Source organism: Uloborus diversus, chromosome 9 (genome assembly GCF_026930045.1).
Source record: "Uloborus diversus isolate 005 chromosome 9, Udiv.v.3.1, whole genome shotgun sequence".
NCBI classification, from domain to species: Eukaryota; Metazoa; Arthropoda; class Arachnida; order Araneae; family Uloboridae; genus Uloborus; species Uloborus diversus.
In genome coordinates this window covers 17018638-17039072 of record NC_072739.1, presented here as the reverse complement: position 1 = coordinate 17039072, position 20435 = coordinate 17018638, and the positions used below count along the sequence as shown (strand labels likewise).

General features: G+C 33.3%; 1 protein-coding gene across 1 annotated transcript in view; it reads left to right on the top strand.

The window, feature by feature from the left end:
• Positions 1-593: 593 nt before the first annotated feature.
• LOC129230610 (RNA polymerase II elongation factor ELL2-like) overlaps positions 594-20435 on the top strand; it is a 108553-nt gene continuing 88711 nt past the window's right edge. The window contains exons 1-2 of the mRNA XM_054865026.1: positions 594-739; positions 16501-16548. Of these exons, the coding sequence (XP_054721001.1) occupies positions 608-739; positions 16501-16548 (180 nt within the window). The 5' untranslated portion in view covers positions 594-607. The remainder of the gene's footprint in view (positions 740-16500; positions 16549-20435) is intronic.

Sequence of the window (20435 nt, the reverse complement as noted above, 5' to 3'; positions counted from 1 at the left end):
ACAGAAACTAGCTTATACAGTTCCTAACATCATACACAATAAAAAGCTAATGTACAAGAATAAAATGAGGGACTTTTAAAGCATCTAGTTGGTTCAAAACATTTAAAAACCCACACAATAATGTTTCAAGTGCAAGAAAAGATTCTGTAACAGTTCCTTTTTCAACCAGTTATGTTTCGATTGCTCATCCTGCGACAGCGTTTACTGAGATTTGAATGTATATTTTGCAAGAAAAATAGCTTTGGAAGAATAAATGTTCACAGTACTAATTATTTTTTTCGCTTCAAAACTTGTACTGTCCTGAGCTAGTTCCCTACTTTTTCGTCTCAATAAAAAGGAATAAAGCTACCAAATAAATATTAATTTTTAGCAATTAGCTGAAAAGATTCAGTAATAAACTGAGAAAAGATGAAATAAATGGTAGTTAATTCCTGAAAAAATGATCGTTCTTAAATCCGAGAACGTCATCCTTGGCTCCTCCATGTTTTCCGCTCTCCTGTATCAGTTGTTGATCAACTGCAGTTGGTGACAAGTGTGCAGTGCTATTAGTTACATGCCTTCTAGGTATAGGATACGCGCAGCAAAATAATTCCTGAGAAGGTCTAAAATGGCTGCTCTGTTGGAAGGGCAACAATATGGCCTTTCCGCTCAGGACAAAATTAATAGTAATAAAACTTTAGTTTTTGTAAAATTAACTGATTCGGCACTTCGTTCAATAGAAGAGTTTGTGAAAAAAAAGGTAAGCGAGAGTTCTGCTTTTCCTTTTCCGCGTAATGTTTTGAAATATTGTGTGTGTTGCTTACACGTAGATGTATGTTCTATTTAAATTTCTTCGATTTGTCACAAAACGTATTATTATCGAGCACTCTATTTTGTGACTTTTAATATAATATTGAAATTGTCAATATTTGGTCTTAAATGTGAGTTACCGAGTTGTACAGATGTTTGTCAAAGTACATTTTGTATACGTGTAAATATTGTCTCATATTTCACTGAATAAAATATGATATCGAGATACTTTTCCGTTATCATTCGTTCCATTGAATTATTAAAAGACTCGAAACTTTATGTGGGAAATATGAAGAATTTTTAAGTGAATTCTACTTATATAAACATTGTCCTTAAACTTTGGAAATCGTTATTTTAGAATTCCAACTTGAAGTTTGACGCTGATTAGGAAATATTCAGATAAATCTTTTGTTTTTTTTCCACTGACTCGGTATATATTATTCATGTACTTTGTGTATATCCATTCTTTTCTTATTTAGTCAAAGTGGTTTTTATTTAATATTATAAATTTAGTTGGGAATTTTAGAAGGACACACTTGCAATCGCCTGCATCAATTGAATCATTTGTCAATTTAAATGCTTACTATTGGGAGATTTCATTGTATTTGTTACATAGTACTGTGTTTTAATGATGGAATAATTTTACTTGCATTCGTTTTTATGATCTTGATAAAAATATCGTCTTCCAGCTGGTCTTATCTGCAAGAAGTTCCTGTTGACGATTTTTTGTCTTTCCCTATGCGTTTTATCATTTCACTTTTTTTTACTTTGGTATTTCTGAAAACTACTAATTAACATTTGAAGAGTAGCAATGATGTAGCAAGTTTTTTTGGAATGAATTTGTGCTGATGTTGACAATAATAAAACGTTATCTGCTTGTATCCTGGCTTTAAGTTTCATAATCCACTCTCGTTATCTTTCGCCAAAATTATTGTTTTGAGTTAGTTTTTTAGATTTACACTGAAATTATGAAATAGATTCTTGTTTGTTGCAATTTTTTTGTGAGGGAACTATTATTTAGGATCAAAGATACAGACAAATGGTTATGATTTTCACATGAATATAATTTTAATTAGGTTTGATGACATCAGATCTGTTCATTTCAAGTAGGCTTGCCAGATGTCCTTGTCTGATTGGAACAGTCCCGGTTTTCAAACAAAATTCTGGTGTCCCGGCCGGTTTACTGCTTTACTTTACGTCTCGGCAAAAAATAAATTTGATTATAAAAGACCAAAAAGCTCCAAAAATAATTAACTGTAAAGGATTATTTTGGATAATTACTTTATTTGTAACATTGACTTTTAAAATTAATACCAGATACCTTGTGAGGGTTTTTACAACAAGATTAAAACCAAAATAGACAGTAAAAATTGTTCTATAAAATGCAAAGTATATCTAAATATTGTTTAATTTTTTATTCTTCATTCAAAGTGTTTTTTCTAGCTAAAATAAATTGTAAATATTTACATCTTGGAAGTGAAATGTTCCAATTCCGTCTGCTTATGTCATTTTTAATATCCCGATTTTAGATTCATAATAAGTGACTATTTATTCATAGCACCTGAGAATAAACTGCTCTCTTAAACACTCCAAAAATCAGCCAGGGGTGTGTACCCATTTGAATACTTTAGCGACTGGGGGGGGGGCATTCCTGTGTCCCTGTTGAACATCTCAGAAATCTGGCAAGCCTAATTTAAAGTAGCTTACTACACAGCTTGTGCACATAAAGAATTAAAGGCCACATTTTTTTTCCTTTTAAAGTACTAAGATCATATGTTTTATTATAAAAAATTTCCCTAAAAAAATTATAAGATATTAGTTAACCATGTTCTAAAAGTTCAAATAGCTTTTGGTTAAAAATTATTTCAGAAGTCAGCTGATGTACAATACTTTTACTCATGTTAAGATGGGATTTAAATTAAGTAACAGATGTATCTACTTAAACATTTTTTTGTAGTTCATAGTATTAGAACCAAGTAGTTTTAATGAACATTAATTCATATATTTGTTTAATATTAAATTACTCATCACAGTATTTTAATAGCTTTTGTGTTTGAAAATTATTTTAAATTAAAAATCTGTTGAATGCAAAGTAACCAAATTCATACAGAATAGAAAACTTTAATTAAAAATGAATGAAAAAAAAACAAAATTAAGGAATTATAAATCATCAAGGTACATTTCGGAGTTTCTTGATTGTTTTTTTTTCCCAAATGATTTATGTCGATTTTTAGTAACTAGTTTGCAGAACTTTGGATTTAAAGACTATGTGCTATCTATATATACCAATGTATCAACAACTTTATCAATGTGCCTTAGTATATATATATTTTTGCGTAGTATGATTGAACAGATTTGCTTCATTGTTGCTTACTTTGAAGCACGATTTTACGGCCAGCAGTACTATATTATCTTGCGGCTAAATTGCTAATGTTTTCGGCAGGGTTTGCCAATGTGTATCACTATATATATCCGATATTTATTTTGAAAATATCATGATATTTTCGATATTTTTTCAACTACGGTATTTTCAATAAAAGTATATTAATCATAGTAACATTGTTAATTTATTATTAAAAATAACCTAAAAGTTATGCACTATATCTTCATGATGGATTAATACATCATTAATATAAGAAGGTAATATATTATTCCGTTTTTACTTGTATTTTATGTTCATAAAATTATTAGTAATGTAACAACTTTTAATACATATTAAAAGTGTCTAGTTAAATATTAAACGTAGCTCAGAAAAAAGAAAATGTCTTAGGATTGTGCACCAATTTATGTATATTATTTATTTCTGAATCATATAACTGTAAGGGTAGCTGAAGGAAGAAAAATGAGTAAAACAGCTAATGCTTATTTAACTCCATTAAAATTGATAGAAATGTAAAATAAGATATTATATACAAATAATTAAAGGAACCTTAATTTTAAGTCTACATATTGTAATTACAATATAAGAAAACAAAGGGTGATTTCAGGATGCATTTACTATTTTGAGTTAGTACTAATTGAAAATATAGGATATATATCAAAATATCCAATATTTTCAAAAATATCATGATATTTTCGAACCCTGGTTTTGGGGAAACTGCAGTAGTAAACAAATAGTTGGACATATATTTGTAAACAAAAGGGAAAAAAATCTAAGAGAAATTTATTTCTGTCATGAGTGCAACAAACCTTGAAACCAAATACAATAGCCCATTCGCATTCTGCGACAAATATATTTTAACTAGCAGCTTTGCTTTTAGCTTTTTAAGAGCAGCTTAGTGTTTTTTGAAGACATTCAAGTGAAAAATTGCTTTTAAATCTACTTTTACTGGCTACCAGTAATTTCTGCTTGCTATCATTAAAAAAAAAAAAAAAAAAATCCTGGAGCCCTGTTCCCTCTAATGAAAAAACTTCTAATATGGCAGCTTGTCCTTAGTTGTTTTTAATTTTTCGACAAAGTTATTTTGAAACAAATACTGTCGGCCCCGCTTAATCGAATATCGTCGATTCAAAGAAATATCATGTGATAAAGCTGGGAAATTTTCTTTACCTTTCTAAAGTGACAACACTTGTCTTTAAACGTAATAATTATAAATCAATAGCTATATAACGGAAATAATTGTTATTAGTGAAAACTTTTAAAAATAAACTAAGTAAACAACAAGATACTTTACTACTTTATTCACATATTATAGTACGTATGAAAATTACAAAAAAATAACTTTCAACTTGAGTTGTGAAATGTTTGTCTTAGCACCGTATTTCAGTACAATATTTTTTTGAAGAAAACTCTGTAATTGTGAATTGCTTGCTCCAAGGTCTTTTGGGAATACTTTTCCCAAGTACTTTTCTCTCTTCTCGTCTGCCGTGTTTCACATTCAATATTTTTCAATTTACTATCGTCTGAAACATGTATAAATCTTTGTGTTGTTTAATTTAATTATCGACTGTGCTGTTTGTTTTTTTGTAATGGCAACAACAAAAGAAATTAGATAGAATGTAGGAAACGTTTTGATGAAAAATAGAAGTTTTTTCAAGCTTGTTGATGACAAAAAAATTGTTTTATATTTTAATGTCAACAATTGTTTTTATATTTAACTTATTTTTAATTTATTCATAAAATTTAATATTGCGTCTATGGGGAAACATTCGGTTCTGGGAATTTTTATTCGTATAAGCGGGGTATTCATTTATCTGTTAGCCGCTGATAGTATATCAATTTTAAAAGAATTTTACATTAGTTCTTCTTTACTTAATTGTACTAGGTGAAAAAAGTTTTGATCTCACAGAACATTGCCCATGCAAATTATGTCAAAGTTTCTAAAAAATAGTTTTTTCTTTTTTCATGACATTTGCACATACAAACATATAAAAAATTGCATATGTACAAACATAAAAAAAGAAAATCAGTAATGACCAATGGTCAAGTTCAAAGAAGTTTTTCCATAATGATCTAGAATATGGATGCACGGTTGTCTTTTGGATATATTGCCTATTAGGTTTGGCCAAATACTTTCGCTGTTTGGCTATGAATAGTAAACAAATATTTGTCTTTTATACAATGAGTAAAAGTTATAATGTAGTACCATATAGTGCCAAATTAATTCAAAATTTTTAAAAAACTTGGTTTGCCTTGTATATTTATGTACCTAATAGAAAAACTACATAGATTTAAAAGAAAAAAATATTCAGCAAATTTGCATAACCTTAAAAAAAATAAGTTTCTAAAATTATTAAATCTGTAATTAATCTATAAAGCTTTGCTAATTACTTTATATTAATAAGATTTTACTCTTTGCAATAATATGCTAAAATTGTGAAAATATTTGGGGGAAAGCAATGAAATTTTTCAATGGATATATTTTGGATATATTGCCTATTTGCATGGGCGGATTTATGGGGGGTCAGAGGGGGGCAATGTCCCCCCAGTTTTGGGAGGACTTTGTGTAGTAACAACACATCTTCCAAAAATTAAAAAAAAAATCACTATTTGTTCGTTTTTGAATAGTTTAGAAGAGCATGGGTGGATTTATGGGGGGGGGGGCGGCAAAGGGGACAATGCCCCCCAGTTTTGGGAGGAGTTTATATAGTAACAACTTATCTTCTAAAATCTTATAACAAAAAAAATCATGATTTTTCCTTTTTTAAATAGGAAATTAAAGTTTATTTTTTCTTTTGAACTTAAAATAACCGTTTCTTACAAAGTTTGAACAATACTGTACAACTGTATAATCTACTACTCAATTTCAGAGACTGGAAAGTGTAAATTATTGATAGGTTCTAAAATCCCTGAAAAGAATTGGCACACGGTCTACAAGGGCTTTTGAGCCAAAAACCCAATCTAACCAACCAAACCTTGAAAATAATTAGACAAGTCTTTGAAACTCCTAAGCAAAGTGTGCTTCATTTTTTTTTCTTATCAAGTGTATAATTAAGAATTGTTCAAATGGGTAGTATGTTACTCTCTTGATACCTATTATCTAAATCTGTGCACCATTTCTTTTAAAGTATTAACTTGCATCACAAAGCACTTTTAAAGCGTAAAACTTTAAAAAAAATTATTTGCCTATTATTTCCAATTAACCCTTATAAAACTTCAAAATGCAGAATTTTATATCCATTTTAGATAATTTCCTCCGGGGGAGTAACCCCCGGGCCCCCCTAAAACTGGAGATATTCCATATCCCACTTAAAAGGGAGCACTGCGTCACTCTCTTAATACCAGCCCCCTCTCATTTAAGGTCAATTTAAAAAGGACAGCATGATTACACACAGTAATGAAAACGACACATAAAAAAGTAAAGAATGGCCTTACGCATCACAGAAAACAGACAAAACATAGGAGGGGGAGGGCAATTAAAAATATTGCTCCAAAAAAAAAAAAAAAATCCTGCCCCCCCAGGAACTCAGTCCTAAATCCGCCTATGCCTATTTGGTTTGGCCAAATACTTTCGCTGTTTGGCTATGAATAGTAAACAAATATTTGTCTTTTATACAATGAGTAAAAGTTATAATGTAGTACCATATAGTGCCAAATTAATTCAAAATTTTTAAAAAACTTGGTTTGCCTTGTATATTTATGTACCTAATAGAAAAACTACATAGATTTTTAAAAAAAAAATATTCAGCAAATTTGCATAACCTTAAAAAAAATAAGTTTCTAAAATTATTAAATCTGTAATTAATCTATAAAGCTTTGCTAATTACTTTATATTAATAAGATTTTACTCTTTGCAATAATATGCTAAAATTGTGAAAATATTTGGGGGGAAAGCAATGAAATTTTTCAAAAAAAAACATTTTTGAAAAAAACCACTTGGTTTAAACTACGGTTTAAATCTAACAACCCTGGAACATAACTAGACTTTCTACTTATCCATATTTTATCATGCTGTTGTTTAACAAGACAAGTTAAAAAAAATTTTATTGATTGTTAAGGGCGTATTTCAACTCTTATTTTATGTGGTGTTTCATTTGAATAGTAATTATTTGATTCATCAACAAAAAGGCAAACAGTTTCCAAAGTCAAAACTCCGAAAGCAAGGAAAACAGGATTGTAATCAAAATCACTGCCACATGAATTAAACAATTACGCTACCTCATCCAAAACAGTAACCATAAGGCAGTTGCTCCTTTTTCTTTCATTATCAATGGAACATCAATGACTTTTTCTGACCATGACCTTCCTGTGTTAACTAGAGACATAGGTTCAATATTATTGTATGGAAGGGGTGGCCTATCATCCCAAATTAAATCAACTTAATTTTAAGAAATGACTTTTAGGGAATGTCCAGATAACTCTAGTTTGGAAGTGAAATCTATCCAGTCTTCGTATGATATTGAAAGAGGATCTATGCCAAATTTGCTGCCTACAGGAAGTACTCTAGACAACCATTCATGAATAGCAGGAGAACCAGCAAGACCTTCTTTCAGCAAAGTCCAGTTATTATCTAACTGCTTACCAGCTTGTTGAAAATACTTCCTCTCTGTCCACAGACTGGCATGATTTTCTGTTGTCACAGCAATTCCAGTTGTACCTGTGAATCCTGAGATAAAACCTCAACGTCGTCACATGGGGCAAGATACTCACTCTGATGGGCATCTGTGCATGGAATGATATAAGCTTTAAAGGGAATCTGAAACAAACATAATTTGTGTTTTTCAAGAGCGCTTTCATTCTTTTCAATGAAGCACCTATGTTTTTCATAGCCATGTCTAAAGGCTCTGATGTTGGTGAACTTTCAAATAATCTATGAGAATGACAGATTCTGATGATCCGTCTTGCAGCATACAGGAGTCTAAGGAAACATGCATGCAAAGCAACCACTTCTCTTGTTGTAAATTCTATTTGAGAACAACCAGTCCTCGTCTGGACTTGTTTCTCGAAAAGGAACCAAAGCAGGCATTCCCCTGTTTTGTGTTTATCGCCATTTTATAAAATCAAACTTTTAAATATACATAAAAAATTGATGAAGAGGCACCAAGGAGTGAAGGAATCGGTCTCGGAAGATGAGAAATCTCACTATCCAATTTTTCTCTTCAATAGATGTCAGAAAAGTGCTTGATGATATACGATGAACTTTAGAACAAAGAGGAAAATATAATGCTAAAAGTTACAAAACGTTTCGTAAACTTTCAAACGATATTGAAGCTTTGCTCTCCAGTTCTGTTAACCAAACAAGACTACGCCAATATTTTAAGAACTTTGTACAAATTAAAAAAAATTACATGTTTAGTTAAAATGACGACTGTATTTTAAGTCAGCCGCTTAATAAAATCAAATGTCCTCAGAAAGAATGATTTTGATAAACAGCGGCCACTGTAGTGGAATTATTTCTTCTTGAGAGTGCAGTTTTAAATCTGATACCACTTGATCCACTTTGTTGCACCACCCATCTGGTGGATGATTGTGTTTGTTACTTGCTTTTTTAATGTGGCTATACACTGTTACAGCTCTACCAGGACACTGTCTATCTCTTACACATTGGCAGTACTTGGACACCACTACTCAGGTGTCCTGGGTGTTATTTCCTCTCATAGTGCTATGAAACCTCTTGTTGGTACCATTAAAATAAATTAATAATTGGTGTACATTGGTTGTGAAACAGTATGAACTTGATAAATATATATTAAACGAATGAAAAGCAAAAGCTGCACGAGAAGGCAAAAAACAAGGGGTTCTAGCCTGATTTTTTTATACTGTTATAACAAAAATTCAAGTATTGCAACCTACTAATTAGTTTTTTAACTTTTAATTTAAAACATATAGAAAAAAAAATATTACTCGATCATTTAATGTGTTTGGATAGTTTAAAACATTGAATAGTTAACTTGAAGTATGAGTCTACTTACCATTAAAAGTAAGTACCTGTTCAAAAAAATCTTTGACAAAAGCTTAATTTTTGCTAATGTTTAACCTTTCAAGCAATTTCTCTGTAAGCATACAGAAAATTCTGGTCTGATCTTATGTGGAAATTAATACGACGTTACGCTATTAGTTATATTAACCTTCCACAAGCAATGTGTACATTTACACTAGTTATATATCAGTTAGGTTACTCCAGGGCAGTGGGCGCAGCTATGCTTCCACCAATTTTATGGAGTAAGGTTGGTTACACAAAATTTTTTAGAGTGGAAGTTCAACTTGTAGTATAATTAATGATGGATTTTACACTATCATAAGTGTTTTCATTATTTTAAATTAGTAAAATTCACTATTAAAGCAGAATACTTAAATATCTGATCTATTCTCATTCTTGAGTACTTCCTGCTTGTATATGTGTTTCTCCAAATCTTCCAAAAAAATATGCAAGCCCATAAATTTGCCAAACGAAACCTCGACTGATATAGTTGAACAGTAAGAGATTCAAGTACAGAACGTTCGATCTGCAGCCCAATAAACTGCCAGCTAGGTTAACTCGCAGTTAAGAGTGATGAAGAAATGTCATAAGGATGATTGTCGGTCTTTTTCTGCCCCATAAACCAAATGCTGAATTTTCCAGATTACATTCTCTTCCGTTATGTTGATTCATAAAATAAGATTGTTTTTATAAAGGAAAGCACAATATTATGAGCAAATTAAATTGGATATTATGGCATTTATGAAAAATATATAAATAAGGACACGTTGTTGGTGAAATTCAACAGAATGTGCCAACAAAGAAATGTCTTTTAATTATATTAAAAACAAAACTTTTTCCTTTATATTTGTTTTAATGAACCCTTATGTTTTCTTTTGCAAAATATTTCCTTTTTGAGGCGAAATTTCGGGAGACAATTTGATCTGGAATCTTCCATATTAGGTTTATGGATCAGAAAATGACTAAGGATCACTTTTTTAAAGGTAGTTGGAATTGAAAATTTCAGTACTTAATTTGCCTCTGTATTTATAAACTTGATGTAACGCATTTGTTTTGAAGGGCGTAAATCTCGTCTTCTTCATGCTAGATCACGCATGTTTCATCAAATACGCTCACTGAAAAATATATATCATTTTTGAAATTTACAAACAGAATAACACAAGATCATATTTTTATGCTTTACAAGGTTATTCTTAGCAGAGAGGTATCACTTATATTTGAACTTGTTTCTGAAACAAGTGAACTTAATAAAAAATAGTTTATCGAAGTACTCATTTCAAAATATTTAGTTTTAAAAAGTGTGTAAAGCAATCTGCTCTTGATTTCTTTCTTGGTACTTTGGCCCATCCTCCCTAGCCACATTGTGAATCGGCTGGCCTAAGTCCGAAATCAAGAAAATTTTGGGCCTTGGCCGGTAAGTGCTCAGCAATGTTGGACAGAATTGGCTGGCCAATTTGCAAACTGGCCGATTTTGGGCTTTGGCCGTAACGTACATACAGGGTGTCCGCTCATATGGAAAGTTAGGGAAAGTCATGGATTTCGAACATGATCGAAATTGATCATGGAAAGTCATGGATTTCAGTGTAAAATGTTGAAAAGTCATGGAAACTGACTGTTGGTCATGGATTTCGCGCTCAGGACCGATTGCCGTTCTTCCAATCTCGGAAGAATGAAAATGATTTCATTGCCATTCATCTACTTTGTTTTTCAGTGCACAGAAAAGCTGATTTGTCAATAACATTTCCTGATGAGTTACATTGTGTTGACCAATCAGATGAACACTCAACGTTGAATCCTTTCAACACCTGCCGAATTTGCCATAACTGTGCATGTGCGCGGACTTGATCTCCTGACTGACAATAAAGCAAGACATGGGAGTATTCTGACTAGAGAAGAGGTAAGAATTCAGTCATCAGATTGAGAATGAACTACAAGAATTGCACAAGATGAAAAAAAAAGATTCCATTAGAAAACGAGAGAGAAGAAATAGCTCTTGAGGAAAAGATTCAAAGCCTTGAAAATAAGAAGAAATTGCTTTAAGCACAGGAATGGAAATAGAAATTATTTTAATAATTCATATACATAATGTTCTTTTTCTTTTTTTAAGGCTTAAACTGTTTCTAAATTCACATTTGTATCATCTTTCATTTTTATACTTAAAGTGCATAATCAAGATTTCCGTGCTGTGTGAAAAAAATATTTATCGTTGAATTTCCTTAATGTCTTAATGTTTGTGTACCATTTAATATCAACATTCCATTCTTATACTACAATGGCTTCAGAATATCGTATGTTTTCCCATTCCGGAGACTGGGGATTTTTGTTTTTCCTATAATAGCTTTTCTACAATGTTTAAAAAAACACACAAACAGTAGAAATAACAGTTTGAAGTTTCTATGTTTAATGGTAAGCTTGCTTTTGTACATTACAGTTCAATAATTATACCGATCATATTCAGATTTGTTACTAACTTATCTTTAGCAATGATGACTCTGGAATTGAGTATTTTGAAGTTTTTTTTTCTGTTTAATGTATGAATGCATTTACTAAATTTGTATTTCACAATTTCACACTGCACTTTGGGGAGATAATGGGTTATTTTAGATTTTAAATGTTCTTAAATTCTTGTACTTATTTTTTGTCTCAATAAATTGTTGCATCATTTGTTTTTCATATACATATTTAATTGAATATTTTTTGCTGCTTTTTGTTTAGATTTATTTACATAGTTGAGATAAAAAGGATATTTTCCTAAAACAAAGTTATACTGCTTTATAGTCTATTTATATTTATGCCCAATTTTGATGTCATTGTCAAATGAAGTAACTTGTGTAAGTCATGGAAAGTCATGGATTTGAAGAATGTGAAGTCATGGAAAGCTACGAGCCGAAGTCATGGAAAGTAAGGGAAAGTCATGGATTTCAAGACTCAAAAAGTAGCAGATACTCTGTATATATATTCCAAGATTTTGATTCCAGTTTTTAAAAAATCATTAATTTGTGAGTCCCATTGACAAAAGTTATATTTGTTTGTGTTTACACTGTTAGTATTTAAATTTCTCTGTTAGATTAATAAAGTTGCCTTTCCTTGGGAGCAAGCAGTGAACTTTGAGAAATCTGGAAGTGTGGAGGGTTCAATGCTTAATCTAGGAACTTATCAACAGTGGTGTTCCCATAGGGTATACTCCATATACCCCTATACTCTTTAAGATTTTTTAGAATTATAGCGTATACCCTCAAGTTTCAAAAGTTTCCATTTAAATAATTCAGATTCTATCATCGCATTTTAAAATTTTCCTGAAGGAAAAATATGTTTATGTTAGCCACATTTTTCCACTAGTAACCTTATTTCTCTTAACACCTATTAAATCAACGCCCTTTGAACGCCTTATAATCAATTGCATACACATATTGTGCATGATGGATTACTGGGAGTGTACCCTCAGAAAAATTGATAGGATCATCACTATCAATCTAGATGCATAAATAATGTACTCGAGCCTTTATGATTTAAAATCATCTTGAAAATTTTTAGATTTTCAGTATCTAGCACCAGCTGAAAAGGAATGGTATAACTCACCAAACCAAAACACTGGACAAAAGGGAGGTGTTTAGGTGCTGGAGATGCAGTGATGAAGTTCACATACATTGAAATATGCACTGGTCGACAGGATGAAGTTGAAAAATTTTCTTGTCTGGTTAAAGACCAATTGGTGTTTAGTAAAGGAAATGATTCTCAGGAATAAGTGCAAATAAGCAAAGCAATGCTTGGTATTGGACTTGAGCAAGCTGCATCGTCCTAGTGGTTTGTTTCTTTACAATTTGAGGTCTTCTAAGCCAGACCCATGCACTAGCGCAGTCAGAAATACCTTCTGGAGGGGTTTTTTTTTGATGAAAAATACCTTCTGAGGGGAATTTTTTAATAAAAATACCTTCTAAAGGTGTTTTTTTTAATTTAAACAGCTCTTTCAAATGCACAAACTGAATTAGAATTTGTATTTATGTTAAAACCAATGGATCTGGGGGTGTTTTCACCAAACCCCCTTCCAAAGTGCCACTGGACCCATGGAGTGATGATCAAGTATGTAGAAATGGACTTGAAGATTCAGACATCAAGCCGATCTTTGAGTGCATAGAGAACTATATAGTCAATAAACTAACTGGCAGGATATTTTCATCAGTTGTCCTGCAACAAGAATGTACTAGACTAGGAACTCGTTCCATTTAAGGGGCGACGTCCTGTACTGATAATCAGAATCTGAGGATGGCAGAGGAGCAGACAAGTGTAATTCCCTAAGCATGAATTTCAGATGTCCTGAAGGAGCTGCATAGCAGTTTGATGGAAGGACATTTTGCTATAATTGAAACCGTAACTCTAGTTAGAGAGCTCTTCTTGAGCAAGGTGAAGGAGAACATGGAGAAGTGGTGCCATTTCTGTGACTCCTGTGCTGTTCATAAAGGGTGGAAAAGAGAAGCTGCTTCCCTACAGTGTTGGGGCTCCCTTTCGAATGAATTGAGGTCAATATCATGGGTCCTCTAGTGAGTGAGAACCACCAACAGTAACAAATCCATCCTTGTTGCCATGGATTATCTCGCCAAATCATCAACAAAACTATACCGCTATTGGGCGGTTTGGTGGAGGTTTAATTGTATGACCCTGAAAAATCTTGTTTATAATTTCCAGAATTCAACAGGATTGAAACAACATTCCTTCTCTTCTACCACATTGCTTTCTATGACACAACTGAATTTTCTCCATCTCAGATGCTCTTCGGTAAAGAGTTTCGTCTACTTTTGATCTCGTCTTTGGTCTTCCGAGGCATGTGTCTAGGATAACCTTAACTTCCAGGAGAAGCGGATCAACATAGTGATGGAGAAAATGAAGACCTGACACCACAAAAGAGCTACTGGACATAGAATTCCACAAAGATGAAAAGGTATGGTTTTGGAATCTCATCTGAGATAAGTGCTGTCAGGATCCTACATACTGCTTGAGCAGCTGAGTGACATTGTAGTGAAGATACAAAGATCACCACATTCAAAACACAGGGTTGCTCATTATGATAGTCTAGTCTCACACTATGGCCGTAGTCATAGTTCATCAGTTTTGTGTCACAGAACCGAGAAATTAATATTTTTGTGTCAAATCATGATAATGCAGCATGATGTGCTAATGAAATTTGTGAACTTTTCAATTTGTATAAAATACTGAAAACTGCATCACTACCTATAACCCCTTCATTATTGCATTGAGGAGGTTTAATAAATCAAGAAGGGAGATGGGTAAGGAGAAAAATGAATTTACATAAAGACATGAAAAGAAATTGCAGTTAGTGTTTGAGCAAAACTCATTCAAGCAATAATAAAAACAAGTCATGTGCAGAAAATGACGTAAAAGAAATGTAATTGTGCAACGAACAGTAAGGGGACTACAGTGAAAGATCATTTTAGAATAAATTTAATTGAATTCAGAAGAGCTGTTGGAGTAACAACCAGGGGCGGATACAGGATTTCATTTTAGGAGGGGTCATGCTCAAGAATGTAGTCTTATGTATGACAATTTTCTTGAACTTAAGGTTCTTTAGGTGTCAACAAAAGCACAAAATCGGCCATTACTTGATTGAAAACTTAATTAATTTTAACTATTATAAATGAAATACTCAAATTATCATTAATTAAACTTAATTAATATAATACGATACATTAAAATGACCTAGTTAAGTTGTGTTAACCTGTAAGATAAGAAGTAACCTGTTAAGATCGGTATTTACACCAACACAATACAATAAATAAGTACTACGAAAATCTAATAAAAATTAAATGTTTGAGGAACATGATATATTTAGATATTGATTAAATATTAGCATAATACTTGACACACATCCATCTTGTATGCAGAAAAATATAATAAACTTCACTAAATAATAGTAAAAAATGCGGCGAAAGTCTTCTTTAAAATTAAATATTTTGTGAATATAACTCGGACATTGATGAATACTCACCAATCCTTTTCAATTGTTCGAAAAATCAGGAGTGAATAAAAACGTCGCATTCTCAGAGTCTGATACAAGAACTCCGGATGTGTTTCAATCGGTTTTGGGTTCATCAGTTTTTTTAACTTTTCAAAAAAGGCAACAATGTTTTGTCCCCTAAAATTTTCATTATTTTGGTCACAGGTAGCCCTTTTTCTAACAAACGCGGCTTTTTTCAGCACAGTTTCCGTCAAATATGATGGGCTAATTTTGAAAACCCTCGTGTAACGAGATTTCGGGCAAGTACGATATTAAAATTTTACATTTCTTTCCCCACACTAAGTCCTAAACACTGATTTAAACTAACTATATACAGCTCATTTAAAAATAAACTCAGCACGAACAAAAACGAAACTATCTAAAAATCATAACAGAAAAAAATAATCTGCTGAGACTTCACATAACAAAACATTGACACATTACAATAACTATCGGCGATTAAATTTGTAAAGCAATCGGGTGGCAGACACTTCTTTTCATTATACTGGCGCCTGAAGACAGCTGCCACGCAGAAGACTGTCTCAAACAGAGCTAATTTACTGCCTACATGTAAATAGAAAAGTGACATGTAGTACCCTAAAATAAGAGAATTCAAAAATTATTTGTTCTTTTATTTTTCAAGCAGTCATTTTCACTACTCAAATGCAATGAACCTTATAAATGATAAAAAAGTGTTGTCAAGATGAATGGGGGGGGGGGAGGGGGGTCACGACTCCCATGCCCTCATCCTGTTTGTATCCACCACTTCATGTAATGCCCAAAAAAATTGAATTCATGGCTTCGACATTTTTTTCTTTTTCAAGCAAACATTCAAAATTTTCCCCACGGTTCCCCCCCCCCCCTTTGTATCCGCCACTGGTAACAACAATGTTGAGATACTACACAATAATAAAGCAGCTAGTTGAATGTTAGAAGCTATTGATGACGAATTATTAAAATAAATATATGTGTACTATGTACGTCAGAACGATAGTGGGTGTTTGCTGCATGTATTTAAAATACGAAGGATTGAAAGATCAATAAAAATTTTTGGAATTATTTCATAATAACTTTCACTTTTTTAGAAACCTAAATAACACAAACTTTATTGGTTCGTCATATATATAATAGCGAATGATCGCGTAACGCTCTTGACGTCATCAACAATGAAACCCGCTCCACAACATTTTTTGGTAATGTTTAACATGGCATGGTGTTTCAGCAGTTTTTAAAACTTGTCTTATAAATTATTCTATTTCACTTCACTAAATGCAGTGAAGTTAGAAATTTTCTCGCACTAAAATGCCAAATAGTCTTATTGCAATTATTTTTTCTTTTCAGGGAAATGCAGTTTCTAGGCCAACTATACAATTCCAAAACAGCAATGGGGTAAGTTTTACTCTATTTTTCTCAACAAACATGTAACAGCAACAAAGTTGAAATTTCTGGCTGTATGGATTACTTATGGTAGTATTTTTATGCTCATAAACTGTGCTCATCAGAGTTCATCATAGCCAACGCCCCTTAGTACTATATTGCTAGCGCATTTGCCTCAAAAAGTACTTCCGCCAAACGCCCGCGCTGACTTCCGGTACACCCTTTAACGCTACCTGACGGCAATACAAGATGGCGATGGATGCAAACAATTCAAATCTGTCTTAATTGGTTAATTTCAAAATTTAAACTTAGAAATTAATCAATTGTGTTCTTCGCTATTAATTTCTTATACCTTCCAATAGGTGGCAGTGGCAGGTGTATCAAAATTTACTTAACCTCGTTCCCTCGATTTATGATCACTTTTGCTCTCTGTTAAAACATGGCCCCACTGAATTCTAACACTAAGCGCCAGCGCCATCTAGTGGGGCCATGGTTAAAAGCGAGAAAGCGACAGGCATTTATTATTTAAGGGGCGTTGTCGTAGCCTATGTAGAAATGAAAATTATTCCAGCGTGCCGAAACAGCATGTCTATGTTTGTCATTTCCATATCATTTCCAGAGCTCAAACGTGAAATCTATTTTTCGATTTCAAAATTTTCGCACATTGTCGTCGAGATAACTTTATTCACTAGCGCGTCAATGTTAATAGTATCTGTTTTTTTTTCGTTTTGGATGCTACAAATAGGGGTTTTCCGTTAACCAGCGCAAGGGAAAATCGCCAAATGATTACGCCCAACGCCAAGCGATGATTAGCCTAGCGAACACGCCCAACAAAGGCTGTACATCAATTTAGCGAATCATCGCTTGGCGTTGAGCGTAATCATTTGGCGATTTTCGCATGGACCCGGCTAACGGAAAAGTACCAAAAAAATTAACTCTACTTTAAGTGCCACAACACCAAAATTTACGTTTTCTCTTATTCTGGGGAGTCCCCCCCCCTTTTCTTTTTTTCTTCTTTCTTTCTTTTTTTTTGCTTTAGTGTCGCCGACTCCCGCAAAGCCCGGGCCCCTAGTTTCCGACTACGCTGACATGGCCTCTCGTCGGGCCTGGTAGTTTCTGAAGAAGTATCAGAGAACATAAGTTCTTGTAGTTGAATTGCTGTTGTAATATTTTAATTTCTGGTCTGTTGTTAAATATGAGTTCCAGCGTTTGTGGTTCATTCCTCGAATTTTTCAATTTAAAAAATAGGACGTATTTTAAAACTGTATTTCTATAATCGTTTATTTTGCACAGCATTACGCAAATGTTGCTTCCAATTGCGAAAGATTCATCATCGTATGGTCCAACATGTTTTTAAAATTTACTGTGTTGAAATTTTGAAATTGCTACTGTTGCTTCATATTGTGCAATTTTGATAATTGCTGTCGAATACAATCGAATATATTTTTTCTTGTAGTTAGATTTATGTGCTATGCACTTTTCCGCGCATTGCAAATGCAAGATTTTTTGCTTTTGGGTTTAGTATCGTTTTTTTTAACTTATATCCAACTGCAGTTTTTACTTTTTTTGTTAGTATTTTTATTTAGCTACGTCTTTAAATATAATCTTTTATTCAATTGTTACTTTCTTTTTGTGCACAAAAGTTAGTTTTATTTAACTCTACTTATTAGACATGCACTTCACAAAACAGTACTCAAAATTTACTGAGTTATTTTACGCTGCCAGAAAGGGGAGGGGGTGGGAGAGAAAGAGAGAACCGGAGTTTATGACACTTTATTCGTCATTTCAGTACACCCACCTCCCCCAAATAAATAAAAGACAACAGTTTCTGATTAAGGATAAGGTATTTCGTGTTATTTTTATGATACGAAAATCTGAAAGCAAAGTGTAAGTTGTATTTTTTTTATACTAACCATTGTAAAATCCATGACAAAAATGCTGAGTGGATGCATGGAAACTTTTGACCTTTGTTTCTTAACTACGTGTTATAATACTGTGCTATTTAAAAATTATTTCTGTAGTCTTGTTCAGGCCCGTCATTTCGAATTTTTCCAGGGCAGGGAAGGTTAAAGGTTCTATACTCAGTGCAAATTTTTACTGGGGGGAAGAAAAAAAAAATCTCGCATATGAGTAAAACCATATTTTTTACGAAGCGAGGGAGGGGGGCGGTGCATTTGACAAGCCAGTTTTCTTTGAGTTTTTGTAGCGATCTCGTTTCGTCCCAAAACAGAATTTCGAATGAAGAATAAAATGATTTTGATCTATTTCTGACCGTTCAGAACCATCTAAAAATTGGGCCTTCCGCGATCGTTCCTCCCTTGACGGAATCACCACTGGTAAATTTTCAATATTAAGGTTCAGAAAACGCCATTTTAGACGAACTTTGATAATGTTAAAGTTTTTAGAAGAGAGGTTTGGGATTTTCGCCCGGAAATGTTTCGGAATTGAAGTCCAAAGCGTTTCAAAATCAAAATACGTAGTAAGGGCAGTGGAGGGGGGGGGGGAAGGGGGGCGATCCGCCCCGGGTCACACACAAAGTAGAATTGCAAGTTTTTGAAAAATATAAAGCTAAAATGCATTTTTTACGACAAAAAATTTGAAATTTTTCCTGGGTGGAACCCCCGAACTCCCACTTTTATTTGTCTTTTATGCATTAATCTAATTAAAATTTCGTTATAACACAATTGTAGTTTCTAAAAATTGTATAAATTTCATGTTTACATAAAAATAAAATATTTTCTTTTGTGTTTGAGGGGGGGGGGAGGCACCCCAAATTACCGCTCCGGGTGTTACCCATGCTAGGTACGCCACTGGTAATGGGTATGTAAAAAACATTCAATCGCCCCTCCCTTGTAATATTTCTGGATCCGCCCTTGGCATTCCAACCGTAAAGACTACAAAAATTATAAAATAATTGTAGCGGTCATGAAAACGATTCAATGTCGGCAATTTCATCAACAACATTTGTTTCATTTTTCGAAAGTAGAATATTATGATGAATTGTATGAAAACTGCTTTTTTCAACGGCAGATCTCGCTCCTGATTTTGGAGGGAGACATCGTCGGGAGGGGGGGGGGGGGAGCGATCAAAATTCAATATTCGGTTTCGAATAATCGGATGTCTGTGGCATATTTTTTAAAATACAAGCCCCCAAAATACAGTCTTAGTTTGTTCTGTGTCGCTTAAGAGGTGAGAAGATCATGACCTTCCCCTCCCCCCACTCTGGATCCACTCCTGGATATACAATACAGAATTTTAGAGATTATGGCTTCAGGAGGCATCATCAGAAAAAAGTCGGGAAGCAATGCCATGTTCTTCTAGAACATTTTAGTTGATAAATTGCTTTCAGAGTTCGACTAGCCGGTGCTTGTAACCCAGTTGCGAAGTGCCCAGCTGTATTTTATTGTGTCACCCTATTCCGATATGTCGCCATAAAATGGCGGCTTGCATCTATTTTCTTGTTTGTTCATCTTCAGTAGCTGTGCTGTGTCTATATGAATGCAGGTTAAGAAAGTGACTTGATCGCATCTGTTTCCAACCAGATTTGCAAATATTTTTGTTGGTGGAGATGTCGCCTTCTTTCCCGCAATCCGGTTTATAGTGCTGGGATCATGCACGCAAGAAATTCATGCATTCGGTGTTTGGATTCGCAAACATTTTGTTTAAAATCTCCTTTTCCTCCTCCCGGACAGCTCATGGAGTGGAAGCCGATCTATCCTCTACGTAGAAAAGGGAAAGAAGAATTAATTTTGGCTTCAAAAAAACTTTTGTTATCTCAGCTCTAATTGACAGATTTTCCATATCGTTGCCTCTAGGACATGGTCGTAGTTTGGATTCCCGTTAGAGAGGAGCAAGTTAGGCGCAACAACATAGTGGTTTTTACTTGCCCCCTCTAACTA